Source organism: Ranitomeya imitator, chromosome 3, assembly GCF_032444005.1.
Source record: "Ranitomeya imitator isolate aRanImi1 chromosome 3, aRanImi1.pri, whole genome shotgun sequence".
NCBI classification, from domain to species: domain Eukaryota; kingdom Metazoa; phylum Chordata; class Amphibia; order Anura; family Dendrobatidae; genus Ranitomeya; species Ranitomeya imitator.
In genome coordinates this window covers 533,500,821-533,513,679 of record NC_091284.1, presented here as the reverse complement: position 1 = coordinate 533,513,679, position 12,859 = coordinate 533,500,821, and the positions used below count along the sequence as shown (strand labels likewise).

The 12,859-nt window shown below is 46.0% G+C and overlaps 1 protein-coding gene across 1 annotated transcript in view; it reads left to right on the top strand.

The window, feature by feature from the left end:
- Positions 1 to 12,859, top strand: part of VWA3B (von Willebrand factor A domain containing 3B) — a 430,059-nt gene that overhangs the window by 31,405 nt on the left and 385,795 nt on the right. The window contains exon 3 of the mRNA XM_069757817.1: positions 1,948 to 2,036. Within this exon, the coding sequence (XP_069613918.1) occupies positions 1,948 to 2,036 (89 nt within the window). The remainder of the gene's footprint in view (positions 1 to 1,947; positions 2,037 to 12,859) is intronic.

The window sequence follows — 12,859 nt, the reverse complement described above, 5'->3', positions numbered from 1 at the left end:
GCACCCTAAGTTACTGCGGCAGGTGCCCCACTCCTTAACGGCTCACCCTGGTATTCCTAGAACTCCCTACAATGGAGATGTCCTAGATGGTCACTATATTAGGTCCTGCCTGGCAGTGGAGGTAGACACCCTAAGTTTCTGCGGTAGGTGCCCCCACTCCTCGACGGCTCACCCTGATATCCCTAGAAATCCCTTAAGGGAGCCTAGTCTCCAGAAACGCGTTGAGATTCTTACCCATGTGGTTGTGCTGAAGTCTGTATCCTCCATGTCTAAAGTTTGTGAATAAAGAAAACTCTTTTTTATGGACTCAGTGAAGCTGGACATTCCTTTCTTTTTTTGGACCTTGTACGCCTGGACACAGCGGGTCCGTGCTCCCGAGGTTTGGTTCTTGCATCACGGGTGAGCTGGTTTATGTTCCTTCTTACAAAGTTCTAGGGATACCAGAGTGAACCGTGGAGGAGTGGGGGCGCCTACCACAGTAACTTAGGGTGCCAACCTCCACTGCCAGGCAGGGCACAGTACAGTGACCCAGTAGGGCTCAGTAGGTACACACTGTATTCCTCCTTATTTATGTTGTATATAATTTTGAACATTTTTTTTAAAACTTGTTTTAATTAAAGGTTAAAATTTAAGGATCCTTTTTCTTTGGTTTTTGTGACTTTCTAGGATCCCGCTCTATTGGTTTTTTGGTTTTGAGAAGTTGCTGTGGTCAGATGAGACAAAAATTGAGGTCTTTGTCATTACCGCAACTCGCTGTGTTTGGAGGAAGACAAATGCTGCCTATGATGACCCAAAGGACACCATCCCCAGTGTCAAGCAAGGAGGTGGAATCATTATGTTTTGAAGGCGTTTCTCTGCTAAGGGCACAGGACTACTTCACCGCATCAATGGGAGAATGGATGGAGCCATGTACCATAAAATCCTGAGTGACAACTTCTTTCCCTCCGCAAGGACATTAAAAATGCGTCATGGCTGGGTCTTCCAGCAAGACAATGACCCAAAACATACATCCAAGGCAATAAAGGAGTGGCAAAAAAAGATGCACATTAAGGTCATAGAGTGGCCTAGCCAGTCTCCAGACCTTAATCCCATAGAAAACCTATTGAGCGATTTGAAGCTCCGAGTTGCCAAGCGACAGCCTCAAAATATTAACGATTTAGAGATGATCTGCAAAGAGGAGTGGACCAAAATTCCTCCTGACATGTGTGGAAACCTCATCATCAGCTGCAAAAAACGTCTGACTGCTGTGCTTGCCAACAAGGGTTTTGCCACCAAGTATTAAGTCTTGTTTGCCAGAGGGATCAAATACTTATTTCTCACTGCAAAATGCAAATAAATTTATATAATTTCACAATGTGATTTTCTGAATTTTATTTTTGATATTCTATGTCTCAATGTTAAAATTAACCTACCCATAAAATGATAGACTGCTCATGTCTTTGTCAGTGGGCAAACTTACAAAATCAGCAAGGGATCAAATACTTTTTCCCCCCCACTGTACTTAATGCCCTGGACAAAGATTTATTTTGCCCGGACAACCCCTTTTAAAGACCTTTGATAGTTGGGGTCCCCTCTGTAGATTTTGCTTTGGGACTTTCAAGTGAAGCTTCTGACATTCCTACATTCCTTAGTTCTATGATGGGTCACTGGATTTTCACATAGACAGTCCACAATGGATGGTGGGATAGTATTCATTCTAAAAGGAATACTTATGGACTCATTATTCCTCAGGAATTGTTTCCCGCTCAGCAGAACCACCTTAATTTTATGCTAGGACAAAATCCTCTAAGCAATAAGGGAAGTGCTATGGTGAAGAATGCTTGGCATTATACTCGCTGGAGTACAAGCAGGAAGAACCCGTTGTATAACATTGTTTAGTTTTATTTGTCGTTGTTAATTATGAATATAGTTTTATATGAGTTTGAGTCATATCACTTCTATCCACAGATTATGTAAACAATCTAGGGCGCCCTGTGTCCTCGCGGTATTCTCATGGTCTCTTCCGACAGCACATCTACAATGGTAAAGTCTACAATGTAAGTGTGCCATGTATGCCAGCCATGTCTCTTATAACCCACTAAGCGGAAACGCGTAGTACAAAGGTCAAGTGTCAATTGTTCATTTATTGAGGTTGCATACATATACTGGTTGAGAGGTAGACACTGCACTCCAGGGCTACACAGCCTGCTCCTACCTCATAGGAAACTTGTTACGCCCCACAATCATGAGTCAAGAGGTCTGTGGATTTAATCATGAATGAACTTTTCTGAATCAAGTAATACATGTTATGTAATCTGTACGGCATGATCATAATGATAGATCAATCTACATACATCGCTGTGTCATAGTAATCCTTCTAGAATTTATAAAAATGCATTTAAAGTACACCTTCCCTTCTCAAACGTCCATCTATGCAGGACTGTAACTTCTTGAAAATGAAAAGTAACTATCATGGAAAAGTGTCTATGGCCAATGTGGCTGTCATCAGGCAGATACTATAGGGACAATTATGAGATGTGCAATGTGGGTCCTAATGTGAGTCTTGGTTTAGAACTTAAAATGTCAGTTATTTAAAATGATTGTCTAATCTTGTTTTTTTCAGGAAAGCACAGCTCACCTGACATTCACATTTCTGTTTGAAATTTGGACCATCATTGCATCATTGGCCCAAAGTGCATGCTCTCCAATGCTAAAGGCAGACAGTACTAATGCCTCAGGAGCATCAGAGGAGTGCGGGGAGACTGTGATTGGGAGCTAACACTATATGCACACAATATGTTTTTTTTTCAGGCAAGTTTAGAGAAAGTACGCTTCAAAAACCACCTGAAAAACAACAAAGGGGTTGTGAACTACTCGGACAACCCCTCCTGAATTCCTATGTTTCCCCCTTGTAAAATAATAATACTTATACTCACCTCCGGGGCCGGAACCGTTCCACTGGTGTCGGCAGTGGCTCTACTGGGGATCACAGACATTGTTATGTCACACGATGCTTGCAGCTAATAAGCGCTAGCTTCACACTACTCTCCTAATAATTGACATCTAAAGAAGGCAGCATTAGGGTTGAGCGAAACGGGTCGAACATTTTCAAAAGTCGCCGACTTTTGGCTAAGTCGGGGTTTCATGAAACCCGATCCGACCCCTGTGCGGGGTCGGCCATGCGGTACGCGACTTTCGCGCCAAAGTCGCGTTTCAATGACGCGAAAAGCGCCATTTCTCAGCCAATGAAGGTAAACGCAGAGTGTGGGCAGCGTGATGACATAGGTCCTGGTCCCCACCATCTTAGAGAAGGGCATTGCAGTGATTGGCTTGCTGTCTGCGACGTCACAGGGGCTATAAAGAGGCGTTCCCGCCGACCGCCATCTTACTGCTGCTGATCTGAGCTTAGGGAGAGGTTGCTGCCGCTTTGTCAGAAGCAGGGATAGCGTTAGGCAGGGTCCATTAACCACAAAACCGCTTGTGCTGCAGCGATTTGCACTGTCCAACACCACCCTCGGTGTGCAGGGACAGTGGAAGTTTTTTTTTTTTTTTTTTTCCCCTCAGCGCTGTAGCTCATTGGGCTGCCCTAGAAGGCTCCCTGATAGCTGCATTGCTGTGTGTACGCCGCTGTGCAAACCAACTGCTTTTTTCAAAGCACAAATCCTCTTGTTCCTTCCTTTCTGCACAGCTATCTTTTTTGTTTGTCCACACTTTTTATTTCATTTGTGCATCAGTCCACTCCTTATTGCTGCCTGCCATACCTGGCTGAGATTACTGCAGGCAGGGAGATAGTAGCTGCCTGCCATACCTGGCTGAGATTACTGCAGGCAGGGAGATAGTAATTGTAGGACATTCCCTGTTTTTTTTTTTTTTTTTTTTTTGGTGGGAGATTAAGATTGGCAATTTGGCATTTCTGCTAGAGTGCCATCCCTGTGTGTGCCATCTCTCTCACATAGTGGGCCATAGAAAGCCTTTTCATTTTTCTGTATTTTTTTTTGTGGGGTGTATAAATTCTCCCTGATAAAAATACAGTGGGAGATTAATATTGGCCTTTGGGCTTGTGTGCCAGTCCTGAGTGTGCCATCTCTCTCACAAATAGTGGGCCATAGAAAGCCTATTTATTTTTTTTTTTGGTTTTATAAATTCTCCCTGAAAAAAAGGGAGATTAATATTGGCCTCTGGGCTTGTGTGCCAGTCCTGAGCGTGCCATCTGTGCCAGCCCTGAGCGTGCCATCTCTCTCACAAATAGTGGGCCATAGAAAGCCTATTTAATTTTTTTTTTTGTTTTATAAATTTTCCCTGAAAAAAGGGAGATTAATATTGGCCTCTGGGCTTGTGTGCCAGTTGTGAGCGTGCCATCTGTGCCAGTCCTGAGCGTGCCATCTCTCTCACAAATAGTGGGCCATAGAAAGCCTATTTAAATATTTTTTTGGTTTTATAAATTCTCCCAGAAAAAAAGGGAGATTAATATTGGCCTCTGGGCTTGTGTGCCAGTCCTGAGCGTGCCATCTGTGCCAGCCAGCCCTGAGCGTGCCATCTCTCTCACAAATAGTGGGCCATAGAAAGCCTATTTAATTTTTTTTTTTGTTTTATCAATTTTCCCTGAAAAAAGGGAGATTAATATTGGCCTCTGGGCTTGTGTGCCAGTTGTGAGCGTGCCATCTGTGCCAGTCCTGAGCGTGCCATCTCTCTCACAAATAGTGGGCCATAGAAAGCCTATTTAAATATTTTTTTGGTTTTATAAATTCTCCCAGAAAAAAAGGGAGATTAATATTGGCCTCTGGGCTTGTGTGCCAGTCCTGAGCGTGCCATCTGTGCCAGCCAGCCCTGAGCGTGCCATCTCTCTCACAAATAGTGGGCCATAGAAAGCCTATTTAATTTTTTTTTTTGTTTTATCAATTTTCCCTGAAAAAAGGGAGATTAATATTGGCCTCTGGGCTTGTGTGCCAGTTGTGAGCGTGCCATCTGTGCCAGTCCTGAGCGTGCCATCTCTCTCACAAATAGTGGGCCATAGAAAGCCTATTTAAATATTTTTTTGGTTTTATAAATTCTCCCAGAAAAAAAGGGAGATTAATATTGGCCTCTGGGCTTCTGTGCCAGTCCTGAGCGTGCCATCTGTGCCAGTCCTGAGCGTCCCATCTCTCTCACAAATAGTGGGCCATAGAAAGCCTATTTTATTTTTTTTTTGGGTTTTAGAAATTCTCCCTGAAAAAAGGGAGATTAATATTGGCCTCTGGGCTTGTGTGCCAGTTGTGAGCGTGCCATCTGTGCCAGTCCTGAGCGTGCCATCTCTCTCACAAATAGTGGGCCATAGAAAGCCTATTTAAATATTTTTTTGGTTTTATAAATTCTCCCAGAAAAAAAGGGAGATTAATATTGGCCTCTGGGCTTCTGTGCCAGTCCTGAGCGTGCCATCTGTGCCAGTCCTGAGCGTCCCATCTCTCTCACAAATAGTGGGCCATAGAAAGCCTATTTTATTTTTTTTTTGGGTTTCAGAAATTCTCCCTGGAAAAAAAAAGGGAGATTAATATTGCCCTTTGGGCTTGTGTGCCAGTACTAAGCGTTCCATCTCTCTCTCTCTCTCAGTCAGTGGGCCATAGAACGCATATTTTTGGTTTTATTTGTTTTCTAAATTCTCCCTGAAAAAATCATTTTATTTTATTTGGTTTCTAAATTCTTCCTGATAAAATCATATTTTTTTTATTATTTTTATTTCTAAAGTCTCCCTGAAAAAAAAAAAAAAAAAACAACCAAAAAAACAGTGGGAGATTAATATTGGCCTTTCTGCTTGTGTGCCAGTCTTGACTCCTGGGTGTGCCATCTCTCTCTCTCTCTCTCTCTCTCTCTCTCTCTCTCCAATTGTGGTCCATAGAAAGCCTATATTTTTTTTCCTTGATTTGGGTTCTAAAATCTACCAGAGAAAATAACTACATCAATCATTGGTAGAAAAATATTGGCCTCTGGGTTTGTGTGCCACTCCTGACTCCTGTGTGCGTCATCTCTCAGTCAGTGGGCCATAGAACGCCTATTTTTGTTTTTATTTGTTTTATAAATTCTCCCTGAAAAAATCATTTTATTTTATTTGGTTTCTAAATTCTTCCTGATAAAATCATATTTTTTTTATTATTTTTTTTTCTAAAGTCTCCCTGAAAAAAAAACAAAAAAAAAAAAACAAAAAAAAAACAGTGGGAGATTAATATTGGCCTTTCTGCTTGTGTGCCAGTCTTGACTCCTGGGTGTGCCATCTCTCTCTCTCTCTCTCTCCAATTGTGGTCCATAGAAAGCCTACATTTTTTTTCCTTGATTTGGGTTCCAAAATCTACCAGAGAAAATAACTCCATCAATCATTGGTAGAAAAATATTGGCCTCTGGGCTTGTGTGCCACTCCTGATTCCTGTGTGCGTCATCTCTCACTCAGTGGCCCATAGAAAGCATATAGTTTGTTACATTTGTTTTCTAAATTCTCCCTGCAAAAATCTATTTTTTTTTTTTTGGGGGGTTTCTAAAGTGTTCCTGAAAAAAATAAAAATAAAAAAAAAATAATAGTGTGACATTAATATTAACATTTGTGCTTCAGTGACAGTCCTGCGTGTGGGGCATCTCTCTAATTTGCAGCCACCAAAAAAAGAGTGTGTAACATTGGGCCTGATTTTCGCTGTGGTCTCACCAACCTGTAAAGGGGTAGCTAAATCATACTGAAGTTATAGCTCACCGTGTAAGTTGTGTGACTGCAACAAATAACGTTAGTTTGGTTACGTTTTTAAAACAATGAGGAAGTCTAGTGGAAGAGGTCGTGGCCGGGGGCGTTCATTGTCAGCTGGTAATGAGGGTAGTGGTAGTGGTGGAGCATCAGGTGGTCGTGGGGGAAAAAATATTGCACCTAAGTCTGGAGCTGTGGAGCCAGGTTCGTCGTCCGGCTACACAAGGCCTCGAACGCTCCCTTTTCTGGGATTAGGAAAACCGCTTTTAAAGCCGGAGCAGCAAGAGCAAGTTTTGGCTTATCTTGCTGACTCAGCCTCTAGCTCTTTTGCCTCATCTCGTGAAACTGGTAAAAGTAAAAGCAGCGCGTCGTTAGTGGATGTTCACGGTCAGGGACAAGTCACTTCCTTGTCCTCTTCAGCAAAAACAACAACAGAGAAGAATGCAGCAGGCGACACAACGGGTTACTCCATGGAGCTCTTTACACATACCGTCCCTGGCTTAGAAAGTGAAGCAGTTAACAGTCCATGCCCATTACAAATTGAATCTGACATGGAGTGCACTGACGCACAGCCACAGCCAGACTACTATGCTGGTCCTTTGACTCAGACCACAACATTGCCCTCGCAGGGTGCTGATCAAGAATCAGACCCTGATGAGACTATGTTGCCCCATCACGAACGCTATACCACCGAACGACACGGTGACACAGACGAAGTTGCGCAGGAGGTACAAGAAGAGTTATTAGATGACCCAGTTCTTGACCCCGATTGGCAGCCATTGGGGGAACAGGGTGCAGGCGGCAGCAGTTCTGAAGCAGAGGAGGAGGAGGGGCCGCAGCAGGCATCAACATCGCCACAGGTTCCATCTGCCGGGCCCGTATCTTGCCCAAAACGCGTGGCAAAGCCAAAACCTGGTGGAGGACAGCGTGGCCATCCGGTTAAAGCTCAGTCTGCAATGCCTGAAAAGGTATCCGATGCTAGAAAGAGTGCAGTCTGGCATTTTTTTAAACAACATCCAATTGATCAGCGCAAAGTCATCTGTCAAAAATGTTCTACTTCCTTAAGCAGAGGTCAGAATCTGAAAAGTCTCAATACTAGTTGCATGCATAGACATTTAACCACCATGCATTTGAAAGCTTGGACTAACTACCAAACGTCCCTTAAGGTTGTTGCACCCTCGGCCAATGAAGCTAGTCATCAACGCAACATCCCTTCCGGCAGTGTAGGACCACCATTTAGCGCACCACCTGCTGTATCTGTGCAGGTATCTTTGCCAGGCCAAAGCAGTCAGGGTCAGGGAATCACCAGTTTCGTAGTAGGAAACACTGCATCTAGGGCACCGGCGGCAACAATACCATCTCCCACCGTCTCTCAGTCTGCCATGTCCACCGGCACCCCCGCTAGTTCCACGATCTCCAGCTCTCCAGTCCAGCTCACCCTACATGAGACTATGGTTAGAAAAAGGAAATACTTAGCCTCGCATCCGCGTACACAGGGTTTGAACGCCCACATAGCTAGACTAATCTCGTTAGAGATGATGCCCTACCGGTTAGTTGAAAGCGAAGCTTTCAAAGACCTGATGGACTACGCTGTACCACGCTACGAGCTACCCAGTCGACACTTTTTTTCCAGAAAAGCCATCCCAGCCCTCCACCAGCATGTTAAAGAGCGCATCGTCCATGCACTCAGGCAATCTGTGAGCACAAAGGTGCACCTGACAACAGATGCATGGACCAGTAGGCATGGCCAGGGACGTTACGTGTCCATCACGGCACACTGGGTAAATGTGGTGGATTCAGGGTCCACAGGGGACAGCAAGTTTGGGACAGTTCTGCCTAGCCCACGGTCTAGTAAACAGTTGTCTGTAGCCGTTCGCACCCCCTCCTCCTCCTCCTCCTCGTCCTCCTGCAGAAGCAAGAGCTCGTCCACAGACCGCAGTCGCACAAACACTCCATCCGCACCTGCCACTGTTGCACACCAGGTCTCCCATTATGGGGCAGCTACTGGCATACGTCAGCAGGCTGTATTGGCTATGAAGTGTTTGGGCGACAATAGACACACCGCGGAAGTTCTGTCCGAGTTCTTGCAGCAAGAAACGCAGTCGTGGCTGGACACTGTAGATCTTGAGGCAGGCAAGGTAGTGAGTGATAACGGAAGGAATTTCATGGCTGCCATCTCCCTTTCCCAACTGAAACACATTCCTTGCCTGGCTCACACCTTAAACCTGGTGGTGCAGTGCTTCCTGAAAAGTTATCCGGGGTTATCCGACCTGCTCCTCAAAGTGCGTGGACTTTGCGCACATATCCGCCGTTCGCCTGTACACTCCAGCCGTATGCAGACCTATCAGCGTTCTTTGAACCTTCCCCAGCATCGCCTAATCATAGACGTTGCAACAAGGTGGAACTCAACACTGCACATGCTTCAGAGACTGTGCGAACAGAGGCGGGCTGTTATGTTTTTGTGGGAGGATACACATACACGGGCAGGCAGTAGGATGGCAGACATGGAGTTGTCAGGTGTGCAGTGGTCGAAGATTCAAGACATGTGTCAAGTCCTTCAGTGTTTTGAGGAATGCACACGGCTGGTTAGTGCAGACAACGCCATAATAAGCATGAGCATCCCCCTAATGCGTCTGCTGATGCAAAGTTTGACGCACATAAAGGATCAGGCGTCTGCACCAGAGGAAGAGGAAAGCCTTGATGACAGTCAGCGATTGTCTGGTCAGGGCAGTGTACATGACGAGGTACCGGGCGAAGAGGAGGTGGAGGATGAGGAGGATGATGGGGATGAGTATATTTTTAATGAGGAAGCTTTCCCGGGGGCACGGGAAATTGGTGGCGTGGCAAGGCCGGGTTCTGGTTTTTTGAGGGACACAAGTGACGTAGATTTGCCTGCAACTGCCCCTCAACCAAGCACAACCGCAGATTTGACAACGGGAACTTTGGCCCACATGGCGGATTATGCCTTGCGTATCCTCAAAAGGGACACACGCATTACAAAAATGATGAACGATGACGATTACTGGTTGGCCTGCCTCCTTGATCCTCGCTATAAAGGCAAATTGCAAAATATTATGCCACATGAGAACTTGGAACTAATATTAGCAACAAAACAATCAACTCTTGTTGACCGTTTGCTTCTGGCATTCCCTGCACACAGCGCCCGTGATCGTTCTCACACGAGCTCCAGGGGCCAGCAGACCAGAGGTGTTAGAGGGGCAGAAATCAGAAGTGGCGTTGGACAGAGGGGTTTTCTGACCAGGTTGTGGAGTGATTTTTCTATGACCGCAGACAGGACAGGTACTGCAGCATCAATTCAAAGTGACAGGAGACAACATTTGTCCAGTATGGTTACAAACTATTTTTCATCCCTTATCGACGTTCTCCCTCAACCGTCATTCCCATTTGATTACTGGGCATCCAAATTAGACACCTGGCCAGAATTGGCAGAATATGCATTGCAGGAGCTTGCTTGCCCGGCAGCTAGTGTCCTATCAGAAAGAGTATTCAGTGCTGCAGGTTCAATACTAACAGAAAAAAGGACTCGTCTGGCTACCCAAAATGTAGATGATCTAACCTTCATTAAAATGAACCACAACTGGATTTCAAAATCTTTTGCCCCACCCTGCCCGGCTGACACCTAGCTTTCCTATGAAGAGGTCTTGCCTGTGGACTATTCTGAATGACTTTTCCAATCTCGTAATTTTCTTCACCTGATTGTCCAGCATACGACATGTTTCCACCTCACGAAATGGCCAAACTCCCCACACGGGGCCGTGCTATCGCCACTTTGCGCTTGGACCCTTGAGAGTGCTGTTTGTCTGAAGAGGTGGGTGTGGCCGCTTTTGGTCGACGGCACTGCCACTGGGTCCCTCATAGTACAATAAAGTGTCTCTGGCGGTGGTGGTGCGCACCCAACGTCAGACACACCGTTGTAATATGAGGGGCCCTGTGCCTGTACCGCCGGCCACAAGACAGTTCCCCCCCCCAGCTCAAACAGTGCTCTACCACTAGCAAAATTATCTCTCACAGCTTCACCAATGTGTAGTCTAGCCGCTGACATCCTTCAATGCCTGGCACTGACAATACCATTGTTTTGACATTTTTGTTATGTTAGGCCTTCGAAGCCTGTCTGCGGTCCCTTCTTTCTACAACTACTACACTGACCAGGCCACTGCTGGCCGTGTTACCCTGGAACCAATTTAAAAGTGCCTACAGTCAGCCCAATTTTGTTATGTTAGGCCTTCGAAGACTGTCTGCCGTCACTCCTTCCACTAGACTTCCACTGACCATACACTGCTGCCCATGTACCCCTGGAACCAATTTAAAGTGCCTACAGCCAGCCCAATTTTGTTATGTTAGGCCTTCGAAGCCTGTCTGCGGTCACTCCTTCCACTAGACTTCCACTGACCAGACCACTGCTGCCCGTGTACCCCTGGAACCAATTTAAAAGTGCCTACAGCCAGCCCAAGTTTGTTATGTTAGGCCTTGGAAGCCTGTCTGCGGTCACTCCTTCCACTAGACTTCCACTGACCAGACCACTGCTGCCCGTGTACCCCTGGAACCAATTTAAAAGTGCCTACAGCCAGCCCAAGTTTGTTATGTTAGGCCTTGGAAGCCTGTCTGCGGTCACTCCTTCCACTAGACTTCCACTGACCAGACCACTGCTGCCCGTGTACCCCTGGAACCAATTTAAAAGTGCCTACAGCCAGCCCAAGTTTGTTATGTTAGGCCTTGGAAGCCTGTCTGCGGTCACTCCTTCCACTAGACTTCCATTGACCATACCACTGCTGCCCGTGTACCCCTGGAACCAATTTATAAGTGCCTACAGCCAGCCCAAGTTTGTTATGTTAGGCCTTGGAAGCCTGTCTGCGGTCACTCCTTCCACTAGACTTCCACTGACCAGACCACTGCTGCCCGTGTACCCCTGGAACCAATTTAAAAGTGCCTACAGCCAGCCCAAGTTTGTTATGTTAGGCCTTCTAAGCCTGTCTGCGGTCCATTCTTTCAACTACTACTACACTGACCAGGTCACTGCTGCCCGTGTACCCCTGGAACCAATTTAAAATTGCCTACAGCCAGCCCAATTTTTTTATTTTAGGCCTTCGATGCCTGTCTGCGGTCCATTCTTTCAACTACTACTACACTGACCAGGTCACTGCTGTCCGTGTACCCCTGGAACCAATTTAAAATTGCCTACAGCCATGTGTTATTATTTTAGGCCTTCGATGCCTGTCTGCGGTCACTCCTTCCACTAGGCCTCCACTGACCACACCACTGCTGTCCGTGTACCCCTGGAACCAATTTAAAATTGCCTACAGCCAGCCCAATTTTTTTATTTTAGGCCTTCGATGCCTGTCTGCGGTCCATTCTTTCAACTACTACTACACTGACCAGGTCACTGCTGTCCGTGTACCCCTGGAACCAATTTAAAATTGCCTACAGCCATGTGTTATTATTTTAGGCCTTCGATGCCTGTCTGCGGTCACTCCTTCCACTAGGCCTCCACTGACCACACCACTGCTGTCCGTGTACCCCTGGAACCAATTTAAAATTGCCTACAGCCAGCCCAATTTTTTTATTTTAGGCCTTCGATGCCTGTCTGCGGTCCATTCTTTCAACTACTACTACACTGACCAGGTCACTGCTGCCCGTGTACCCCTGGAACCAATTTAAAATTGCCTACAGCCAGCCCAATTTTTTTATTTTAGGCCTTCGATGCCTGTCTGCGGTCCATTCTTTCAACTACTACTACACTGACCAGGTCACTGCTGTCCGTGTACCCCTGGAACCAATTTAAAATTGCCTACAGCCATGTGTTATTATTTTAGGCCTTCGATGCCTGTCTGCGGTCACTCCTTCCACTAGGCCTCCACTGACCACACCACTGCTGTCCGTGTACCCCTGGAACCAATTTAAAATTGCCTACAGCCATGTGTTATTATTTTAGGCCTTCGATGCCTGTCTGCGGTCACTCCTTCCACTAGGCCTCCACTGACCACACCACTGCTGTCCGTGTACCCCTGGAACCAATTTAAAATTGCCTACAGCCAGCCCAATTTTTTTATTTTAGGCCTTCGATGCCTGTCTGCGGTCCATTCTTTCAACTACTACTACACTGACCAGGTCACTGCTGTCCGTGTACCCCTGTAACCAATTTAAAATTGCCTACAGCCATGT